The sequence below is a fragment of the Onychomys torridus genome, chromosome 15 (assembly GCF_903995425.1).
Source record: "Onychomys torridus chromosome 15, mOncTor1.1, whole genome shotgun sequence".
Taxonomy (NCBI): Eukaryota; Metazoa; Chordata; class Mammalia; order Rodentia; family Cricetidae; genus Onychomys; species Onychomys torridus.
Window position 1 is genome coordinate 27,338,473 of NC_050457.1, and position 24,525 is coordinate 27,362,997.

Genomic DNA, 24,525 nt, shown 5'->3' on the forward strand with positions numbered 1-24,525 from the left:
CAGCATATGAATTGAAGGTATGTTTGTTTTTCTTACAAGCATGGCTCAAATGGTCTAGTAATCCCAACCTCAAGGTACCTGAATCTTGGTTTCTTTTTTTTGGTTTTTCAAGACTGGGTTTCTCTGTGTAGCTTTGCACCTTTCCTGGAACTAACTCTGTAGCCCAGGATGGCCTCGAACTCACAGAGATCCGCCTGCCTCTGCCTCCCGAGTGCTGAGATTAAAGTAAAGGCATGTGCCGCCACCGCCTGGCTCAAGTCTTGGTTTATTAATTTATAAATATACCATTAGATTGCCTTTGAAGTCCTTTTTATGGGGCTATTATGACACCCAACTGTTTAGCACAGCAGTATCTAAGCAACTGGTAAAGTATTCAATAGTTTCTAAGTATCGTTATAAAACATCGTGGTAATATCATTAGTGCTATGAAGGCAACAGCCTGGATAAACATTTGGTAGAGATAACGCAAAGCTAATCAGGCACTAGTTGGAAGAGGTGTGTGTGACAAGATAGGTGTTCGTTACAAATTACTTCATTTCTAAGAGTCTAATATTTTCTTACATAAAACTTAGTTGGCAAAAACTGGGGAAGAGGGTTTAATACCATTCTGAATAGGTAAGAATAAAATAATATGCATCTAAAACGTATCAGGTACTATGCTATGTATTTTATGTAAAATCCTTCATGAGCCTCATTGTAATTCAAATTTGTCAAATATATACGGGATAAAATTAAGCACACAGGATAACATATTTAGAAGATAAGCAACAGAAATGGAACTATAATCTATAATTATTTCCTTTTAATGTCCATGCCTTTACACACGAAGTCTGCATGGGTGTAGGGAGGAACTACTGATACCTTTCTTTAAAAAACGGGAAATAAGAAGAACATTTTGGAATAGCAGTTTTAAATTTTGTTTTCAAAATGTTTCAATGATGTGACATTCAATAAAACTTATTCCCATAGAATGAATACATCTTATTTAGGCCATTTCCAGTGCTGATGCTTTCCCCTTCAACATCTAACCTTTTTTGTTATTACTAAGTGCTACAACTTTGGGTTGGTTAATCGAGGTTTCAATTAATGGGGGTCGCATCTCTGCCATTTTCATTTCTTCATCAGAAGAAAGTTCTTCAGATTCCTAGTATAAAGAAAAAGGGGAAATATAAAAATTAAATATTGCATTTTTTAAATGAATAAATACACCATAAAAATCACAGGGAAAACAAAGTATATTACTAAGAACATGTTATGAAACTGCTTTTTAATGGTAACAGTGGACAAAAATCTGCATGACTTCACTTTTTCAAGTACAGCAACAAACTAGAGCAGTTATTAACAACATATTCACATATTTACGGTATCATTTTTGGAGGTAAAATCGGTACTGTGTGTTAGAGGTATGTGAGGTTACAAGCAGGCAAAAATGAGCAAAACACAGCCCTGTCTTTGAAAGAGTCAGTTTACAGAGTCCCTCACCAGAGTCTCTCCCTAATTGTCAAGTTTAGTCTCTTAAGTATACTTAGCTTCTAAGGTATCTTCTAGGATGGACTGCTATCACTGTGAATTTGAAAACGGATTGTTACTGTCTGTGTTTATTACAACCAATACACCACCAATTGTTCCAGATTACCTACTACTGAGTAGTGCCAGCAAAGAAAATAACTTGCTAACAACTATTAATAGAAAGATTTTGATATCATATGGTATGCATGAAATCAGCTCTCCTGCTGGCTAAATTAATTCCTAGGTACTAAGATTAAACTAAAGCAAATTCTTTACAAAACTTGTTCCCCTGAAAAAGAAAAAAACCAAACACTACTAAGGACTTTTATGTTTTCATAAGTGCTGTAATAAAGGGATGCACAGTGGAGACGGTGCAGCAATTAAGAGCACTTGTCCCTCTTGCAGAGGACACGGGTTCATTTTCCAGCACTCACAAGACAGCTCCAGTTCTTGGCACACAAAAATACTGTCTATTGTAATGAAATAGTTTGTCAATCTCTATTCATATCTTTAAAGATGTACTTATTTTTATTGTGTATTTATGGGTGTTTTGCCTGTCTGTATGTATGTCTGTGTACAAAACCCATGGAGGCCAGAAGAGGATGTTGGAGCCTCTGGAACTGGAGTTTAGAGAAAACCAGTCACCATGGAGTTCCAGCTAGGCATGGTCATTCACATCTATAAACCCAGCATGAAAGAGGCTGATATAGGAGTAATACCACAAGTTATACCAACATGGGCTGCACAGTGAGCTCCACACCATCTGGGGCTACAAACTGAGATCAAGTCTCAAAAAGTTTAGAGTTTCATATATGTTTAGCAATCTCATTTTATACCTGAGATGTATACATTCAATAGGATATTATTCAGCCACAGGGATAAGATGCATTACTGAGAGATATCACAATGAAATTCAATATGTTAAGAGAAAGAAATTATAAAAGACCACATATTAGGCCACTGAGATGGCTCAGTGGGCACTTGCCCACATTAAACAATACAAAAGAAAAACCAAAAACCTATTAAGTGTATGATTTCATTTATACAAAATACCAAGGACAAGCAAAGTAGGTATTAGTTGCTTAAAGGTGAGGGGGATGCAGAGCCTGAAGAGGAACAAAAGTATGAGATTTCTTTTTCTTCCTGTGGTTATAAAAATATTCTGCTAGGAACTGTGGACTGGCTTTACAACTCTGTAAATTGTTTAAGCCACTGAATTATATGCTTTGAATCAGTAAACTGTGTAGGGTTTGATATCTCTCAATAAAACCTTTAAAAAAAGTTCTATAGCTTTTACTTAGTCAATATGAGAAATTATATCTACATTCTCAGACACTGAACAAGAGTAGTAACATTCAATGATGAATGCTTATATAAGCTAAATGATTGAGGATAGATATAACAGCCACCTTCTGTTGTTCAGGTTTTGGTCTTTTTCTTTTTTTTGCACAGTGCTAGGGATGGATTCCAGGGCTGAATTCAAGCTAGGAAAGTGCTCTACTACTGACCTACGTCTTTAACTTTTTCATTTTGATGTTACAGTACCAAAAGCAAGATCTGGGAAGGGAGATGAGAGGTAGAATATGGGCCTGTTATAGACAATGAACTTGAGCTTGACACCCACTATCACAAAAATAAAGAAATAAAAGCAATTGTAATTATTCATTTTATATAACACATCATAATCTAATTTACCTACAAGTCATTTACTCACAGTGTGAAATTTTTCAAGGATTGCAGCATTTTCTGTAATCATACAATTAGGCTTCTATTGTTAACATTAATGAAATACTAAATTGGAAACTCTCATGATTATGTCATAATAAAGTCATACCTCAAAAACATCATCGTGGTTGACAATATGCTTCAGGTTCCCAGAGACTTTCATATTTGCAGTCACTGGTAAATTTCCAGGACTGGTCTCAGCTTCAGGCTCACTCATCTTCTGTACAGAATTCATAGACTTTTCTCCTTCATCAAGTTTGCTTTTCACTGTAGTACTTTCTGAAGCCTACATAGAAAATAAAGACCTCATATGTTTTATGTCTATTTTTGTATTAAGTATTACATAAAATTTAAGCAATACATCAACTTCCAATTATAAATTGATATTAAAGAAACTGTGGCCAGGCGGTGGTGGTGCACGCCTTTAATCCTAGCACTCAGGAGGCAGAGGCAGGTGGATCTCTGAGTTTGAGACCAGCCTGGTCTACAGAGTGAGTTCCAGGACAGCCAGGACTGTTTCACAGAGAACCTTTTCTTGAAAAAAAAAAAGAAAAAAAAAAAAAAATAGAAAGGAAGGGAGGATGGATGAAGGGTGAACATGTAAGTTAGAATCACAGATAAAACGTCCATATGGAGGGCAAATGGCCCATAGAAAGCCATGATTATATTAAAATACATAATTTAGCGAAAGTTACTTTTCCTCTAGAAGACAGGTATCAAGTGAATCAGTTAATAATTTTTGCCTTCTGTGGAATTCAGTGACTCTAATGACATCACAAAACTTTTATTTGGGAGGTGGGTAGCACTGAGAAAATTCTGAAATGTTCCAAGGGAATGTCAAATGTCTGCAAAAGCAATTAACTGAAAATTAGAATAAAGTGCGCCAGGCAGTGGTGGCGCATGCTTTTAATCCCAGCACTCAGGAGGCAGAGCAAGGCGGATCTCTGTGAGTTCGAGGCCAGCCTGGGCTACAGAGTGAGTTCCAGGAAAGGCGCAAAGCTACATAGAGAAACCCTGTCTCGAAAAACCAAAAAATAAAAATAAAAAATAGAATAAAGTGGATCAGTGTCATCAAACTAGGAGGGAAGAGTACTTCCAGAATAGTTCTCTGACAATCATTATATCTTATGATTTGTTCAGGTAATGACTCTTTTAAAGGCTTTCTTGACACTATTCAGATAAACTATAGTCAGAGAACCAGAAAAACTGGAGCATTCAAAAAGTTAATCTACAGCTTAGGCATCTGAGAACAAAACTACAAATTAAGTAATGTATAGTTCAGATCGTCATATCAATTGTCTCAATTTTGAGGTATCTTCAAACACTTTACATCGTTACTTGGAGTTGAGCTTCTAACCTTCACACCCATATCCCTATTTACAACTTGCTGATCTTCATGTTTCATATCTCTCCCAGACTCGTCATTACTCTCTTCATCTTTTAACCTATGTACAATGGTTTGAACCGTCTTGACCATGTTCTTAAGCTCATCTGGGTATGGTGTTGGATATCTCTTTAAGTTTCCTTCCTAGAGAAATAGAGAAACACGAAGTATTAGCATTTCTAATATCAATCTCAGAACTAAATGTATAACCCATCTGAAATTCACAGGACAGTGAAGAGTATGGATTTATAAAAATTCTGTTTTCCCTTATATTTATATTCATATATATATATACATATATATATATATATTCATATACATATATATATATGTATATATATATATATATATATTTTATTTTCAAATTCGGTTGTTTCGTTTGGTTTTCTCTTTCTCTTGGTGCTGGCGATCAAACTCTGGGCCTTTACATGATAGGCAAGAGCTCCACCAGTGAGTTCTATCTCTCCTCAAAATGTACCTTTTAATGGCACTTTAGTAATGCTCTCAATTTTTCTCATAGGTGAAACAATTTGGTTTAGTAAGTGCTTTGAGGGCACACAACGAATCCAGTCCTCCTTTGTAGCCACAAACAGCATACTATAGGTACACAGCACAGACTTCAGTCAGCACCCGAGAACACCTGACAGACTTACCCTGGGGGGGGCCTCTCTTCCATCCTTGTCCTCGTCACATTCGAAGGCCACTTGGGCCCGCTGCTTCCTCTGCTCTTCCCACAGCGCGGGGTTAAAGCTTTCATTATCTGATATGAGCAGAACTAGGGACGAGCAGAAGAAAAACGACGACCGTTTACAAGAATCACAGGAAACTGTTACTTACTCATAGCCCACATTATAGAAAGTCTGTGGCAGTTAAAACTGGTCTAGGATAACAGCAACAAATTCCAGGGTTTGGTTTTATCAGGCTTTGGTTTTAAGATGTCTTTACCACAACCACTGCAACTTTTATTTCCCAGAAGCTGATTAGGTTTTTGTCACTAAGATTCATGAAGTTGCTGATTTAAACACTACAAATACACAGGTTTTGTGTAAGACCCTAAACATTTTAAGATAGTAAGGCTACCACATCTTCCAATTTTGGAATTCTTTATAACATTAATAGTCCAATAAGCATGGAGGAATAAAAGAGTTCAATGGCAGAATAAGTTATTTTGCTAAAAAAATAAAATGAGCTGGAGAGATGGCTCAGCTGTTAGAGCACTGGCTGCTCTTCCAGAGGACCCAGGTTCAATTCCCAGCACCCACATGGCAGCTCACAACTGTTTATAACTCCTGTCCCCAGATCTGACTCTCTCACATAGATAGATGTTCAGGCAAAATACTACCAATGTACATAAAATTAAAAAAATGAATTACTCTGGTGATATCTTTGTATTATGCATTATAAACAATATCAATTACACTAAGTAAATAAAAATACACTTTCCACACAAAAATGTAAGGAAAATTTACATTTAATACAAACTAAATCTTTCTCTACCCAATCAGATAGAATGTTAAAACTTCAAAGACATATATAGGTTTTCTGGAATAGCTTAAAATAATTCTTTCAAGCTGGGTATGGTGCTCACACCTTTAATCCCAACACTTGAGAAACAGAGGCAGGTGGATCTCTGTGAGTTCCAGGATAGCCTGGGTTGTTATATAGAGAAACTCAACCAAACAAAAAACAAGATTCATTCAACAATTATACAAAAGTTATACAATGCAAAACAAAGTCAAGACTTTTGCCCATAAAAATGATCATCTTACTCAAAACAAAAAATTATGAAGTGGGGGAGTAAAAGCAAATATGTTCTAACACACACACACACACACACACACACACACACACACACACACCACACCACACCACACCACACCAAACAAAAAACCATCCACCCACACAACAACAAAAACCAAAAAACCAACCCTGCAGATCCTCAATCACCCAAATATGGCTAATGTAAATATGTGTGCAAAACAGCATAATACTCAAAATTCCAAATTATGACTTATACCAAGTCTTTGTTTGGGTTTTCTTTGTTAATTACATGCTCATACTAAATGCCACAAAACAAATAGGAACAATAGGAATGACACTGTGCATGTGTGTAGTTTTATTTCTTGCTATGTGTTTGGTTTTAAAGATGGGGCCCCCAATTCCGTATGTAGCTGAGGATGACCTTAATTCCTGATCCTCCCATCTCTACTCCCCAAGTGCCGAGATTACAGGCTGAGGGTTTTCTGAGTATTGGGATTATACATATGTTTTTATTTTCTTGACTCATTTCAAGATTTTTATTTTAACTGTTTTGGTGAGTTGTTTAGTATTTACTCAACAGACAATTTTTGTTTGAACAAATGTGGAATATGGTTCAAATTGTTGAAATCTCCATGGTATCATTAGAAAGGTAAGAGATGTACTTTAGTTGGTACAATGGCCCCTGAGTTCACTCTCTAGCACTAAATGAGCCCATATGCCAGGCAGAGTGGCACTATGCCTGCCATCACAGCACTGGGAAGGAGAGGCAAAACATCAGACGTTCAAGTTCACTCTCATACACAGAGCAGACTGGATGTCAACCACATCTATGGAAGACCCTGGACCAGAAGACAAAAAGAGGCAACTGCAGCAAGGCAGTTTTCAACAGTCTATTTTTAGGATTCATGTAAGTAACTCATTTAGGTTTGGTAGTAATTTTTTAAAATGTCTACTATCGAGGTTGGGAATTTAGCTCAGTGGTAAAGCGCTTGCCTAGCAAGCGTAAGGCCCTGGGTTCAGTCCTCAGCTCTGAAAAAGCAAAAACAAAAAGTCTACTATCATTAGAGTGTGTGTGTGTGTGTGTGTGTGTGTGTGTGTGTGTGTGTGTGTGTGTGTAAAGGCAATTTTGTGGGTTATTTCCCTCCTTTCACCTTTACATGGATTTTAAGGATGAAGCTTTGATTACCATGCTTGGTTGGCAAGTACTTTGACTAGCTGAGCCATGCTGACAGCCCTTGGTGAGCAACTGCAATCATCAGCCAGACTCAAACTGCTTAAGAGTTACAGCAATTTTATACAAGAATGTACTCAGAATCCTAGAGTTGTGACTCTGACTATGGCTCTCATTCTCCATAGCTACGGGTTAATTACCAGTTCTAAGTGTTTTGAATAAATTCTTTACTTTGAAGGTTCAGGATACCAGGTAATAGATTCCTACTTTTGCTTCAGAGTCTAACAAATCTGAATGTGGAAGCACACTCACTCAACACTCTAGTATCTGACTACAGGTCTTCTTTTTCAAGACTTGCCATATCCCGAATAATGCAAACGTCTGATGATGCCACCCTAGTCTGTCATTTCATAGTTCCTAGACATCTTCATGTCAACTAGGGATTCACACCCATGCTCATACTCACAGCGTTCCCACCTTTGTCACTGCGCCCTCCTTCTAAATACTAAGTCACATCCTGGTTGTTGGCAAACGCTCAGGTTTTTAGCCATCTTTCTTTTCCAACCTGCAAAACCACTCTAGGTTTTACTTCCTTCTCTAATAAAGTTTCTATTTCATGATACACTACCACTTCCTTGAAATGTCCTTTCTCAACCATCAGAAGCAAATTTCTTTCTCATTACTGTTTACCTTCACAACACTGGGAGTATAGCAATTGTACAGTGCTTGCTTACTATTGGCAAGGTCTTGGGTCTAATCAATCACTAGCCCACAAACCAGACAAGCAGAAAAGATAAATGGGCAAACACTACTTGTGGTACTAATAGAGCAATGTGGAAAAACGATAGCAAACATTTGAATATGTAACAAAACATTTGCTTGTCTGTTCTTGTTCATCAGAACTTGTCTCAATTTTTTATTTTTCCTTATTTCTAAAGATTTATGAAGACTGGAAACAGTACTAAGTATTGATCTGAATACGAAATGTCTCCCAGAGGCTCACATTTTGGTACTATTTTGGGAGTCTGTGGAAACCTTAGGGCTGGGGTTGTGCTGGAGGAAGCATGCCTCCAAGGGTAACACCAGGTTCCCAACCTCTTCCTCTGCTCGAGGCCTTGACAGGAACTGCTCTGGATGACCCCAGCTTCTTATTAAGACCGATGAGACCTCTGAAGCTATGAACTAAGAGTAATCTTTCTTCTGCTGCATCTCCTGTTCTGGGGTGCTAACAATGTAAACCGTTGATTAGGACAGTAAGAAGGTGTGAGTCCCATAACTACTATCAGCTATGCAATATGGTCAAGTAACTATCCTTTGGGTAGTACAGAATGTTAGTATAGTACAAAACATTTGTAGGGAAAGACAAGAAATGATTTTTCAGTTCAGAGAACATTTAATGTTCTACTCATAGACTGACATACTAGTTCAGTAACGGGCCATTTAATAAAGTATTTCCACTGCCAGCACTCAAGCATAGACTAGGAGCAGTTGGAGAGTAGTAGGGACTGACTGGTTCAAATGGAACTGCTAAGTTGTTTAAAGATGAGGCAACGGAAACTTATCCACTTAAGTTGCCATGACATACTTTATTTTTATTTTATGTGCACGTGTTTTTTACCTGCATGTATGTCTGTGTATTACATGCATGTTTGGGGCCCACAGAGTCCAGAAGAGGGCATCAGATACCCTATAACTACAGTTTCAGACAATTATAAGCTGCCATGGGTGCTAAGAATAGAATCTGGGTTCTCTGGAAGAATAGAAAATGCTCTTAACCACAGAGAAACCCCTCCAGCCCCCTCATGGCATAGTTTATGTGTTAAGGCTAATGATGGATTTATACTTTTCTTTAATGTTATATATTGAGCTAATCTCTAAGTAACCTCAAGTTATAGATATTTTTACTGTCTTCAGAAAGATACATACATAAAAAGACATTTTAAGTGTAATTTTTAAAATGTCACACACACACACTACCACCACCACCAACAACAACAACACCAACAACATATACTAAAAATAATTTGGTCCTGTCTTCACTTAATAATCCACAAGTACACACTAGTGGCTATAATTAAAGAATATATTCTCTCTTGCTGGGCAAAACACAGGAAGTAATTTAGTAGTGACTATAGATTATAGGTTGTAGCTTCATAGATGACCTTCATCTAGTGTGTTGACTCCAAAGGTATTATATACAATAGAACAAACAATATCCTAATACTTCTTCTAATCACACAACACTTCATAAGCATTCCTAACATTTAGTTAAGTGTGATTTGAAGGAGCGCTACAATTGATAACATTATCAATGTAACTTAAATAAAGAAAAGACACAATACATTTTCACACCTCTAAATTCAACTCATAGATGTTACTTATCCAACTATTTTCTGAAAACTTTCTGATTAATTTTCCAAACTCCCAATGAAGTAATAAAAAGTTTTGGAGCTAAAAATTCTCTTGGCCCTGGATGAAGGGAAGGGAGGGAGGAAGCCTTCAGTTCCTACCATCTTCAGTCCTTGGTTGCTGAGGGAACATGTAGTTAGTAAGCACCGTTTTCTGAGCCTCTGAATCAGTTTCTTTTTGAAGAGGTATCAGAGGTTTAGACTAGGAAAAAAAAAATAAATGGTTAATTTTCAATAAACCTAAAGAAAAATATATCCAACAATCCCTACAAATAACCACCCACCAATTTTACAAAGTATCAAGGTGCAGGTACCCAAAACAAATTTGTATATATACAAAATAGCTCTTTGAACATTCATTTGAAACCACAAAGATATCTAAAAATGAAATTTAAATTTTAATAAAATGCAAATTCAATATAATCACCACTGAAATGATTATAAAATATTTCAATATGCCAAGAATATCTATGAATTATTTACTACACAGTGATTTTACTAATAATGTTATAAAACCTTTTCCTATTTTATGTTATTGTGCTGATTCTAGTATTTCCTTTTACAAAAATGCTTTTAAGGGAAAAAAAAAAACACTTAGAAGGTTTAAACTAGTTATCTAAACATTTATTCCAGTTAGTTGCTAGATAGATAGTACTTAAAAGTAATTAGTAAGTTGAAAACTGCTTCTCTCCTGTCTCCATCAATGGCACCAACAAGACACTTGAGGAACCCCCCAGGTATTTGAGACTTCGTTCTTTTCTTAGTATCTTTCTTATAATGGTTGACAAATAGTACTCAATCTCCTTCCTAATACAACTAACTCTTATTATCAATATCCTCACCTATTAAGAGTCTTGAATGACTTTAGGTAGGTAGGTGCTCGGTCTTCTCTTCTACATTACCTTTCAGTTCATTCTTTGGACAAACTCTTGGGAAAACCTAATTCCATCCTGAAATCTTGCTTCCAAATATTTAAAATTTTGTGACCTCCCCCTGGTTAAAAACTAAACTGTCCTATATTCTCAAATATTCTGACTATTTTACTTGACATCCTCAAATCACAGAATAGATTGAAACTCTTTCCTAAAATCTCAGCTACAGGTTGAGTCTTTCTTCACACTGTTTTCTACAGTCAGGACCCAGATGGCAGCATTTACAATGCTCTCAGAGCCCACCCTGGTCTATCTTCAAATGTAAACTCCCCCTCCTGCATATCATCCCGGGTTCTAATTCAATCTCATTATCCACCAAGCCCCTCAACTCCAGGTGGAGCACAGCTAATTAAAAGTTCCAAAATAGCGGGCGGTGCTGGTGCTCGCCTTTAATTCCAGCACCTGGGAGGCAGCGGCAGGCAGATCTCTGTGAGTTTGAAGCCAGCCTGGGCTATAGAGCGAGATCCAGGAGAGGCACCAAAACTACACACAGAAACTCTGTCTCAAAAAAACAAAAAAAACCAAAGTTCCGAAAAGTCCAAAATCTGAAAACACTGAGCACTGACATAACTGTCACAAACAGAACAAGACACATTTAACCTCAAGAGAAGTATATGCTAAAAATACAAAAAATTAATTTTTAAATACTACATCAAATTATTTTCAGGATATGTAAGAAATATATGAAACATTAATAAAGTTTATATTTAGATTAACTCCTATCTAATTATTTAATTGTGAATATCAAAAGAAAATTCTAGGAGGTAGAGGCAAGTGGATCTCTGTGAGTTCGAAGCCAGCCTGGTCTACAGAGCAAGTTCCAGGACAGCCAGGGCTACACAGAGAAACCCTGTCTCAAAAAAACCAAAGCAACAACAGCAAAAATAAAATCCCCAAATCTCCAAAATATCTTATCCCAGGCATATCAGATAAGGGATATTCAATCTGCATACCCACCTCTCTTTCATCAAATATTTTCACAGTCATAGGAAATTCAACAGATAAGTAACACTAGTTTCTTAGTATGTGAAGAAGCAGCCCCCTTTAAATGGCAATATCAAGATGGGGGAACTTATAGACACAACTGAACCAAGCCAGTGGGAACTCATGAACTATGGATTGACAACTGTGGAGCCTGCATGGGACCGGACTGAGCCCTCTGCATGGGCAAGACAATTGTGTAGCTTGGTCTGTTTAAGGAGCCCCTTACAGTGGGAATAGGATCTATTCCTGGTGCATGAACTGGCTTTTTGGAGCCCATTACCTATGGTGGGACACCTTGCACGGCCTTGATGCAGGGGGAGGGGCTTGGACCTGTCTCAGCTGAATGTGCTGGACTTTGCTGATTCCCCATCGGAGGCCATACCTTTTTGGAGGGGATGGGGGCCAGGCTGAGGGGAGAAGAGGAGGAGGAGGGATGGAGAGGGGCCTGTGGGTGGTATGTGGAATGAATAAAAAATTTCTTAATTAAAAAAATGGCAATATCAAAATTATTTAGGACATTTTTAAAAACCAATTTCCCTGAAAGTACTCTGCTAGTCTCCTTTAAACAACCCACTGCATATGTCAAAATCAATATATTTTAAAATGGGTGAATTGAATGGTATATGAATTATTCATAAAATTTATAACCATTGCTACTTATGGAGTACACGGATAGAGAAAAGAATTAGTTTATCAAGCTATTCCCATAGTTGAATGCCTACCTACTGATCTATAATCTCATTTAATTTCAGCTACTCATTCAGTTCTCTTGCTATAAAAATCAGGATGTCACCTGCCGGTACTCTTCCTCTGAAACCTAAATCACTTATCCGTCAAATCCTCATGTATTACAGGTATCTACCCTGACTGCTGAAGTATACAAGAGTGATGAAACACCTAACAAAACTGGCTCTTACAACAGACACAATCACAAGGTGACAAGGTGTAGAGTACTACAGAGCACAGGGGCATTCACTTACTACTGTCTCAGACAAACAGGACAACATTTCTGAGAGGTTTAAGGTGAGGAGAGGAAAAGAACAGGCTGGTAAGGCAAAGACTGTACTCAACGAGAACTCAGCTGGTAGAAAGAATGAATGTGGTGGCGCACGCCTTTAATCCCAGCACTCGGGAGGCAGAGCCAGGCGGAACTCTGCGAGTTCGAGGCCAGCCTGGGCTACCAAGTAAGTTCTAGGAAAGGTGCAAAGCTACAAAGAGAAACCCTCTCTCCAAAAAAAAAAAAAAAAAAAAGAAAGAGTAAGAGGTAAAGAGGCATGAGTGAGACCTTGGGGCCTATGACATGCAGAAAACCCATCAGCATTATTTTAAGGAGGTTAATGTAAGTTTGAGAGATCATGTGAGGGGCAGTATGAGGGTGATAGAAAGCCAGCAGGAGCAAGCAATAATGTGGTGATACTTTATTTGTTCTGAAATGTGGTGATACTTTATTTGTATGTTAATAAAGAAAGTTTGCCTGGAGATCAGAGGTCATAGCCAGCTGTAAACAAAAGTCAGGTGGTGGTAGCACATGCCCTTAATCCAGCCACATGGCAGGCAGAGTCTCTGTGTGGTCAAGGACACAGCCAGGTGGTGGTGACACACGCCTTTAATCCCAATACCAACCACAGAGACCTGGAGGTCTGTATAGACAGGCAGTGACGAGGAAGTGATATAGCTGGGCTTAGAGCCAATGAGAAGGCAGAACAGGAAGGCAATAAAAAGACAGCACAGGAAGAAGCGCTCTCTCTCTCTCTCTCTCTCTCTCTCTCTCTCTCTCTCTCTCTCTCTTTCTCTCTGGGGAAGAGACAGCAGCGAGTGGTAAGATAAGGTGGTCTTAGCTCTTAGCTGCTGCTCCATCCCTGGGCTTTCACCCCCATATTTGGCTGTGTTTTGTATTTAATAAGACTGTTTAGAAATCCGTCTACACAGTTACACAGGAGGCAGAAACCAAATACAAAGTATGCCAACAATCTGAGTCAGAACTGCCAATTTGTAATTGTCTAGTAGTTATACTTTTTTCCCGAAGGCAAAAAGATAATATAGTGCTTGGCTACTATACAGGAGGCTCTGGGTCTGAATCCTAGTATCAGGGAGTAGGCTGAAGCTGAGCATGGTAGCATATGCCTGTAATCCCAGCACTCCATAGACTGAGACAAGATGATATTTTGAGTTCAAGGCCAGCCTGGGCTACATAGAAGACTTTATCTCAGGAGTAAAAATGGGGAGAGGGGGCCTCAAAAGAAATAAAAATAACTTCAATAATGCATTCAATTTAACCTTATTTTAAAAATTAAAATTTTTAGCATAAAATCCAAAATAAAAATTTTTAGTGCAAAATTCACATTTTTATTTAGGCTGATACTAGGGCAAAAGCTTCAGTACATAGTTAATTATAAGGCATATGACCTTGGATTAACTGCCTGTGACACTACTGGGCTTGGTACTGGACAGGGCAGGTCTACATGAAATGATGAGACACACACAGGAGGTACTCAATATTCCTGAGGACCTAGTGATGAACTGGACTGGCAGTGTGGAGATACTAGTAGTTAAAGGTTATACTCTTGTGTGTGTCACTCCATAAAACATTTCTCACCGAGCTAAGGATCCCAGGAAACATTTGGGGCAGGAGATGGTATGCTATTTTAAGGGGAGCCAATTCTGAGGTACTGAAGTGTCAATGTTGGACAGATACTGGGCCAAATATATGATCCGGGAGCAGGTACCTAAAGATACTGTTAGGAATAATGAGGATATGGAAAGTAATGCAAAGGGCAGTTTACAGAGACAGAAGAGAGGAACGTCCTTATGTAAGTCACCAAGAGAAGACCCAGGCCTGGAAAGCAGACTACAGAATCATCAGGTGAGCAGCAGAACCAGGTAAGTGCAGCAGGCCACTCTCCCAATCTATCGTTTTCACCTTACTAAAACTGCTCACTTCTTCACCTTTCAACTTGCTGTCATTGGCTCCTTTTCCACTCTATGGTAACATTTAATTTCAGACCACTTTCTTCCCAATAACCAAGATCTCCTTCCTGTGCTGTCCTCTTACACCTGGAGTGGCAGGTATATTTACAGGCCAAGTGTGATGGTGCACATCTTTAATGCCTGCACTCAGGAGGCAGAGGCAGAGGTAGAGGTAGAGGCAGGAGGATCTCTATGAATTTGACACCAGCTTGGTCTACATAGCAAGTTCCAATCTAGCCAAGGCTACATAGTGAAACCCTGTTTTAAAACCCCAAGTAAAAGAAAATATTTGTATCACAAAACTGAGCAAAGTAGTATCACTCCACCTATGACCTTTAGGACTTCCTAAAAATTAATCATCAAAGTATTATTTCCTTTTTCCATTACTTTTACATATTTTGCTTACTTCCATCATTACAAATCTATAACATTATTCTCAATAGTCAAGATAAAAAAACAAGTCTAGTGTGGCTGGAAAGACAGTTTAGAGGTTAATAGCTCTTACAGAAGACCTGGGTTTGGTTCCCAGCTCCCACATGGCAGTTTACAACCACCTGTAACTCCAATCCTAGGGAATCCTAGGCCTCTTCTGACCTTCAGGTACCAGAAACACATACATACATGCACCAAAACACTTAAAGACACAAATAAATCTTTAAGAAAGCAGAAATCAGCCTAAGTGTCCATCAGTGAATGACTGGCTAATGATAGTGTAACACGTATAGATAATAAAATACAAGTCAGCCTTTAAAGGAAAGGACAGGATATCCTGTGATTTGAAACAATATTAGTGAATCTGGAGTAACTGAAATAACCCAGACACAGAAAGATAACTACCACATGATGTGGTGCTAACAGGGGCTTGGGTTGGGAGTGGATTGGGGTATGCTGGTTCAAGTGCACAATACTGGTAAGAAGAATAAACTCAAGAGCTCTACTGTTAACTACTGTAATTTTAGTCAGAAACACTGCATCATTCAAAATTGCTGAAAGAACAGATTTTATGTGCATTCAAAACGAAGTGACAATGGTAGGAAATAATGATGTGAAGTTTGGTGGGACTGGGTCTCATTTCCTGATCTCTCTCTATTTTTATGGGTTTGGAAACTTGCAAAAATACAACAAAATTTATTACATATATATCTACATCTGTGTTAAAAATAGTTTCTAAATATGACAAGATATTTCTTCATATATACAAAAATACATTTTTACATGAGAACTAAGGTATAACTGCTCTTAAGTGGCACTATATAAATTAAGGAGTATTATTATACAACACAAATGGAATTCCAGCCAAATTGACTAGGTCAGAATGCCCACCTGATTATCTGAGAGCCACATAGCAGTCAACTGTTGTAGCTTTGTAAAGCTAAAAGGCAAATGCTTTAACCTGAATGGGAAAAAGACAAACAAAAATTATACTTAAAAATGAGACTGTCAAATGACTAAGAGACTGCATTAGAAGTACAGCTCAGTGGTATAGCACTTAGCTGGCATGGACCCTCTCTTCCTACCTCCTAGTAATACAAAAATAATTAAAATAAAAACTTAAGACATCTGAACAATGCTATATATTGGTATATGCAGATAAGATGGAAAAAAAAAGTAAAGCCAAATGCACACTTTTATACAAGAGAAAGGACAAAAACATTATCTAGTTTTAAAAACTGATTTAATTCAGCAGATAAGAAAAAGAACAATCCATCAAATAAAGATAATTAAAAATAAAACCCAAACACATTATATGCTCCAGCCTGGAAGGAGGCTGTATTTCCTGAGGATTTTCAAATATGTACACTTGAAAAGCCATCTCCAACATCAGTATAAAAACCCTCCAGACGTAACTTTAGTCTAAGACAGGCACATTAACTGTCCAAGATGAGCTTCTATACTTTTTCATTGAAAGAACAAACAAACTTTATCTGGTGTTACTTATTGTGATTGTCACCGTTCACTTTGAGCCAACATAAGTATACAGCCTTTATCCTCTACTCTAGTTTGGAAAGGGAAATTGTGAGAACAAACAAAGTTTACTACAGAGGTAGAGGTTCTTCTCGAATAAAATGCTGTTAGGACATTGACAAGTCAGTCAGAATACTGCACTTAAAAGCTCTACTTTGAAAACTACGTGAGCTTCAAATTTCTCTTACATAAAAGAGAAACACCTATTGTCCTACTGCAAAGGGATGGCCTTCATATTTTGTAAGTACTACAAAATCAAATCTAAGACGTCCCACACTGTTGTTGAAATAGCCTTCACCCAGTAATCACTTCTCCAGTCTGGCAATCCCAGGAGGCAGTCAACCTGCTCTGCAATTTGGCTTTTGTAGCCCATGCTGTGTGAGTGAATCTCTGCCCAGAAAAACATAAGCAAAGATTAGATTAAAAAATTGCTTTGTTCAGCAGCAGTACAAAGGTGAATTTGGGACTATAGGAATTAAAAGGTTATATAATAATGAGAAAATAAAGGTTGTATAGTTATGTTTCCTCAAAATGAACCATGACAATCACAAAGTATATAACATCAGATAAAGTTTGTTCATCTTTCAATTAAAAAATTTAAATATAAAGAGAAATAAACACCAGCTAGCCTAGTACATTTTATATCTAACTTCATTCAATGTATTGTATAAGCCAACTGAAGATTACAAACCTATTATCACTTAAATTAATGACTTTTAATTTTTGCATATCACCCATTTCCTCTGGAAGTGTCTCTAGTTTATTAGAATGGAGAAACAGCACAGTTATATTTTTCCAGTTTCCAATCTGAAAAAGAAAAACAAACTGGAGATCACAAATCTGCTCTATAAGTTAATAAACAAAAGAATATTAATATATCTGAAAGTTGTGAAAAATATTCTTTACATATACAAAATGTTACTTTTGTATAACTTTATTTTTAATATCTATCTATCTATCTATCTATCTATCTATCTATTTATTTATTTGAGACAGGGTTTGTGTGTAGCTCTGGCTATCGTGGAACTTGCTCTGTACACCAGGCTGGCCTTGAACTCAAGATATGCCTGCGTCTGCTTCCCAAGTGCTGGGATTAAAGGCATGTACCACCACCACCACCCAGTTTTAATTATTCTTTCTAAATTATTACCTTTCCTTTAAAAAGCAAAGTGTTTAAGAATATCTTCAAAGTTACATAGCTGTTATTATTTAGATAATACATAAATTAATAAACCACTTTAGAAAGAAAATAAAATACCAACATACTTTCAAAGAGTCTGTTTTCAAAGCAGACCAAAATCTGAAATAAATCAAAACACTGTACCTCTGGGGGTAACTGTTGTAAGTAATTGTGATCTGCAGCAAATGTTCTCATGTTTATGAGCTGTCCAATTGATGAAGGTAAAGCTTCAATTTCATTGAAACTGCAATCCAGTTCTTCTATTGACCTTAGCCTATAATTATATAGGAAATACACGGTTTTTAAAATCTATACTACAACCAAAATTTAAAAACGTATCAACTTGAACTTTACAAAACAATGAATTTAATAAAGCTCTATTTTATCAACAATAAATGAGCTATTTTTATTATAAAAATAACTAAATCATATGCAAATCACTTGTTTTAAATGTTTGTGGACTCTGCTTTAGATGTTCCTTATGTAAATATCTAAAATGCATGCTGAGTTAATAGTAACATTTTTCTTGTCTACACATTCACACACAACTCACCCTCCTATTGAGTCTGGTAGATACATTAACTGGTTTTCATCTATTTTAAGAGTTGTGACATTTTTCAATGAACCTATTGAGAAGAAATAGTAAATCATTTTCAGCTTAAATGAGAAAGCAAATCCATCAATAATCAATGTGAAACACATTACATTTGACAAGAATTAGAAAACATTATCAATAAACCTACCTACAAGAGACACTACACCCTAACGTCATCCACTCTTACTCACCCAACATTTCTATTTTTACCCACCTTACCTTTGTATATGTGTCTATGTGTGTGTGTGCCTGAATGCATGTGCATGTACAGGTGTAAGAGTGTGCTTGGGGAGGCCTGAGGTAAGCCTTGGGTGTCCTTCCCCAGGAACCATCCTTGTTTTTGAGGCAGGTCTCATAGTAGGCCCTGGGGCTCATCTACTAGGTTAGGATGACAGGCTAGGAAGCCCCTAGGATCTGCCTCCTCAATGCTGGGAACTAAGTGCACCCACCACTAAGGCTGGCTTTTAACATCAGTGTTTGGAATCAAACTCAAGTCCTTACACTTGGCAGGCAGGTCTTTTACTATCTCTCCAGCCTCCAGTGCACTGTTTAACTGACCTGAATAACAACTAGTTTCCTAGGGTTGGGGATTTAGCTCAGTGGTAGAGCGCTCGCCTAGCAAGCGCAAGGCCCTGGGTTCGATCCTCAGCTCAAAAAAAAAAAAACCAAAAAAACCAACAACTAGTTTCCTACCCAACCCCACATAAAATATAAGCTCCACAAGAAGACAAACATTTTGTCTCCATTGTTCACTTCTCTAACCTTGTTCTTAAAAACAATGTCATGGCATAGAGAATTTACTATAGTTTGTTAAATATATAAAAATAGCAGTGTGAAGGCTGTTTGTCACTACATAACAAAACAGTGTATGTAAATAAATATATTTCAATTCAAATATTAAGAGTACTGATTAAATTAGAATAGAATCCTAAAATGTACCTTACCTTTAAAACTATATATAATTCAACTAAGAAATATGTAAAATAATTTAAGTTTTTCTATTATATCACCTTGAAGATTTAAGTGTGTGTTTGTAACAATAATTGCTAAATGGTATTATTAATAAAAAAAAAACCCAGGGCTGGAGAGGTTAAGAGCACCAACTGCTTTTCCAGAGGTCCTGAGTTCAATTCCCAGCAACCACATGGTGGGTCACAACCTTCTGTAAAGAGATCTGGTGCCATCTTCTGTATACATAATAAACAAACAAACAAACAAACAAACTGGAGCCAGATATTGGGGTGAAAACTGAAAGATCAGAGAGATATAACAAACCAGCCACAAGTTCTTACTGCTGTATATTCATGCCTTACATATCTTTCTGTGCCCTGCCATCTTACTTCCTCTCTCTGCCCAGCTACAACACTTCCTCTTTCCACCCAGCTCTATCACTTCCTGTCTGTCTGTCCAGACCTCCAGACCTCTATGGTTAACTAGTAATAGGATTAAAGGCATGTGCCACCAGACCTGGCTTTATTCCCAATGTGGCCTTGAACTCACATAGATCCAAATAATTCTCTGCCTCCTGAATGCTAGGATTAAAGGCCTGTGCTATCACTGCCTGACTTCTATATTTAATATAGTGCCTGGCCTTTTCCTTTGATCCCTAGGCAAATGTGTTACTCTTGTTCATGTTGCATTTGTTTAACTCTGTGAAGCTGTTACTTTGCCTGACTAAAACATCTGATGGTCTAATAAAGAACAGCCAATAGCAAGGCAGGAGAAAGGATAGGTGGGACTGGCAGGAAGAGAGAATAAGTAGAAAAAGAAATCTGGGAGTGGAAAGAGTAGCTAGAAAAGGAGGAGAACATCAGGGGCCAGCCACATAGCCAGTCAGGGAGTGAGAGTGAAAGCAAGATCACAGAAGTAAGAAAAGGAAAAAGCCCAGAGGCAAAAGGCAGATGGGGTAATTTAAGTTAAGGAAAGCTGGGTAGCAATAAGCCACACTAAGGCCAGGCATTTATAATTAATAATAAGCCTCAGTGTGTGTGTGTGTGTGTGTGTGTGTGTGTGTGTGTGTGTGTGTGTGTGTGTGTGTGTGAGAGAGAGAGAGAGAGAAAGAGAGAGAGAGAGACAGAGAGACAGAGAGAGAGAGAGAGAGAGAGACAGAGAGAGATTGATTTGGGAGCTGGGTAGTGGCCCCCCATAAGAGTAAAAACAAACAACAATAGCTCATACTACATCAAACAAGCAACTTCAAAACAAATTTAGCAAGAGTTGTAGATATGCCATAAATTTTTAAAAATCATTCTGTTTTCTTATCAATCAATAGTGAAGAAACTGAAAACACTTTGCAAATAAGGGCTAGGAATAAAAAAATTGAGTAGGCCAGCTTCTTTGTAGAGAATTTATTAAAGTTACAAGAACAGAATTTCCTTAGGATAAATAAAAATAGTAACAACAGTAAAGTAGTAAATTGTACAATGGGCACATCAGAAAAACTTCAAGTAATATTTGAATGTGGTAGTACAATAAAACACTAACAAGATTTTTAGTTTCTACGGAAAGTCTTGAGTAAGTCTCTAGCAATTAAAAAGGAATTGTTTTGAAAGCAATACAGACCAATAGTCTCTGGCAGGTGCTGAAGGGAGTTACTTGATAAGAGGAAGTCTTGGAGGTTCTCACATGTTGAAATCCCTTCTTCAACCGTTTCAATATTATTTTTAGAAACATCCAAATATGTTAGCTGTCTCAAACTACCAATAAACTATAAGTAAAAGACAGAAAATACCATTATTGTATCAGGAAATTTTGTTTTGTTTGTTTTTAAGACAGAGTTTCTCTGTGTAGCCCTGGCTTTTCTGGAACTTGCTCTGTAGACCAGGCTGGCCTTGAATTTAGAGATCTGCCTGCTCTGTGTCCTGAGTGCTGGGATTAAAGGAATGCACCACTATGGCCTTGCTCAAAATTATTTTTTAATTTAGGTAATAAGCATATTACCAAGTTTTAATTAATAACCAGACATATTTATTTACTTTTATTTTATGTGCATTGGTGTTTTGCCTGCAGGTCAGATCTTTGAGTCACAGACAGTTGTTAGCTGCCATGTGGGTGCTGGGATTTGAACCCGGTCCTTTGGGAGAGCAGTCAGTGCCTTTAACCACTGAGCCATCTTTCCAACCCCCATGGAGGAGGAGCTTCTTTTTTTCTTGTGGGGGGGCGGTTTCGAGACAGGGTTTCTCTGTGTAGCTTTGCGCCTTTCCTGGATCTTGCTCTGTAGACCAGGCTGGCCTCGAACTCACAAAGATCCACCTGCCTCTGCCTACCTCTCAGACATATTTAATAATGAAGATATGGATTAATTTTAGTCAAATAGCATGATAGTTTTCTTGGGGAAATATTCATCACCTCCTATAGAATGGTGATATTCATGTCTTCTTTTGATAAAGCAGAAATTTTAATTTAACTATTTCTGGAAAGACTGAATTTAGTAGAAATCTGATTGGTACTAACAAAATGTATACATTTTTCAGTAGTAAAAATACTATTTTTAATAAAATTTGTTATGTGAGTTTTCAGATTTCAATCAAGAATGTGTGCATGGTTATTAAAAAGAATAATTTGTTTCAAACTACTTAATAACAAATTAAGTAAAAATTAACTATTTAAATGACTAAAAATAAATGTGCATTTCAAATACTGAAAAGGAGGGACAGTAATAAATGAAGAGCCATTGAAATTTTCATATACATACCCCTGGAATAAAAGTCAGTCTATTACCATCCATCCAAAATTCTTTCAATCCACTTAGTTGTTCAAGTACTTCAGGCTGTTTGGACAGAAGGGGAAGAATTCAATTAATTACATGACTATCTGTATCTGGCTAAAGAAGTCCAGGAATTACCAAAGTAATCTTTAACCAAAACATTAAAGAAGAGAGGAGAGAGAAGTCCCACAAGATTTGTAAGATCTCTGGATTACCCAACTGGGTCAAGTATTTATATAATTAATAAAAATAAAATAGGAACCCGCTGTTTTAAAGTTTATAATAAAAAAATTCTTGTTCATTTTCAATATAGATATAGCCCTTTAGAAGAAAAGTTACAAAAAAGCTTGAAAGTAAAAAAGGCAATCTATGATTTACTCTGTGTGTGTATGTGTGTGTATGTGTGTGTTGTGTGTGTGTGTGTGTGTGTGTGTGTATGTATGTGTGTGTTGTGTGTGTGTGTGTGTGTTGTGTGTGCACGGGTGCGCAGCAAGCCAGACATTCAGATCAATTGCTAATATATATAGTAAGATTTCCAGCGGTTACTTGAATTAAGAGAAACTTTCTTAGCCAGGTGGTGGTGGCACACACCTTTAATCCCAGTTCTCAGGAAGCAGAGGCAGACGGATCTCTGTGAGTTTGAGGCCAGCCTGGTCTACAGAGCAAGATCCAGGAAAGGCACAAAGCTACACAGAGAAACCCTGTCTCAAAAAACCAAAATAAATAAATAAATAAATAATAATAAAAAAAAATAATAAAAATGAAAAACAAAAAAAAAAAAAAAGAAAGAAAGAAAGAAAAGAAACTTTCTTTTATATGTCTTTACTATTATAATTCCGGTACTAAGGTTTATGGGTTTAGTTGGCTGCCTCCACCCCTTGAGACAGACTGGAGTCCCTTTGTAACAGAAGATGACTTTAAATTGATCCTCCTGGATTCTACCTCCCAAATGGTGGGATTACAGGCATATATCTAGCCTGTCTTTCCATTCTTTTTGTATTTATATATGGGTAGGGAAAAAGATTTTACAAGCTATTAGGATTCACAAAACTAATAAAACAAGATTTGCATTACTTATACTAAAGTTAATATATTTAAAAACAAAAGATAAGGTCATAAAGGATAACTTAGGAAGCAAAGCATGTACTTTTTCACAATTTTTGCAAATACAGTGAAATAAATCCAAAAGTCATCTTAGAGTATGAAAAAGTAGGCTGGAGATGGATCAGTGGTGAAGACCACTGACTGCTCTTTCAGAGGCCCTGAGTGTGATCTCCAGAGCAAGCTGGAGCACACCTGTCTGTAACTTCAGTTCCAGGGGATCCAGTGCCCTCTTTCAACCTCCTCAGGCACGGGGCATGCAAGTGGTACAGAGACACACACGAAGGCAAACCACTCCTACACACACAATTAAAACTCAAAATTAATTTTTAAAAAATATGCAGAAGTGCTTTAGGAGAGGTGTAAGTCTGCTGACTGCCAACTGAAACACACAAACCCACCACAGAAATTCTCACTCCTAACACTATCATTCAGAAGCTGCTATAATTTTGAACAACAGACTTGTGAACATAAATTTTAAATACGATGTTTACAGTTAATGAATACCTCTTTAAAAAATTATCTGGCTTATTTCCTGAGCTATTTTTTAAAACATACTTAAATACAAAAGCTGCATACAGACTCCATTCCTATAATTCAGCAATACAGTTCACTTAGAATACAGAGAACAAACTCACCTGACACCTCAATGCAAACACAAAATTAAATCCTATTTTCCTAACCATTTGTCAGATTTCCCCTTGGTTAACTTTTCTACTGAACGGGAAGGTTCAGGTGAAGAGTTTTCTTTAAAAGCATGTGCAGTTTCTCCTGATTTTTAAGAGAAATACTTCCATTTCCACATCGTGCCCCTGAACAAATGCAAGACTGGTGGCTAGTGAGACTGTGGGGACTTACCACTTCTGTGAATTCATTACTCCCCAGATCCAGTCTTTCCAGCTGGGTCAGCCTATTCATGGTTCTATTGACAATGAGGTAACAAAGAATCAACTACACAAATACATACATTACAGAAAAACTTTCAAATCTCATGGTTTAAAACATACTTTTATAATGTATATTTTTCAACATACTATTTTCAAAGAAAAAAGCCATTCAATTTCTACAAAAGAAAAACTGCCAATTAGTCTAACTTTGGCTTCTCACAGAATAAAATTTCATATAATTAGACTATTT

The 24,525-nt window shown here is 37.2% G+C and overlaps 1 protein-coding gene across 7 annotated transcripts in view; it reads right to left on the reverse strand.

Moving 5' to 3' along the window:
• Positions 1-24,525, reverse strand: part of Erbin (erbb2 interacting protein) — a 107,917-nt gene that overhangs the window by 23,963 nt on the left and 59,429 nt on the right. For all 7 annotated transcript variants that reach the window (XM_036207213.1, XM_036207219.1, XM_036207218.1 and 4 more), the window contains exons 7-18: positions 24,247-24,310; positions 22,276-22,350; positions 21,144-21,288; positions 18,540-18,612; positions 18,131-18,260; positions 17,498-17,613; positions 16,165-16,234; positions 10,061-10,160; positions 5,272-5,393; positions 4,592-4,762; positions 3,344-3,520; positions 1,030-1,144 (exon numbers count right to left, since the gene is read on the reverse strand). In XM_036207213.1, the coding sequence (XP_036063106.1) occupies positions 1,030-1,144; positions 3,344-3,520; positions 4,592-4,762; positions 5,272-5,393; positions 10,061-10,160; positions 16,165-16,234; positions 17,498-17,613; positions 18,131-18,260; positions 18,540-18,612; positions 21,144-21,288; positions 22,276-22,350; positions 24,247-24,310 (1,358 nt within the window). The remainder of the gene's footprint in view (positions 1-1,029; positions 1,145-3,343; positions 3,521-4,591; positions 4,763-5,271; positions 5,394-10,060; positions 10,161-16,164; positions 16,235-17,497; positions 17,614-18,130; positions 18,261-18,539; positions 18,613-21,143; positions 21,289-22,275; positions 22,351-24,246; positions 24,311-24,525) is intronic.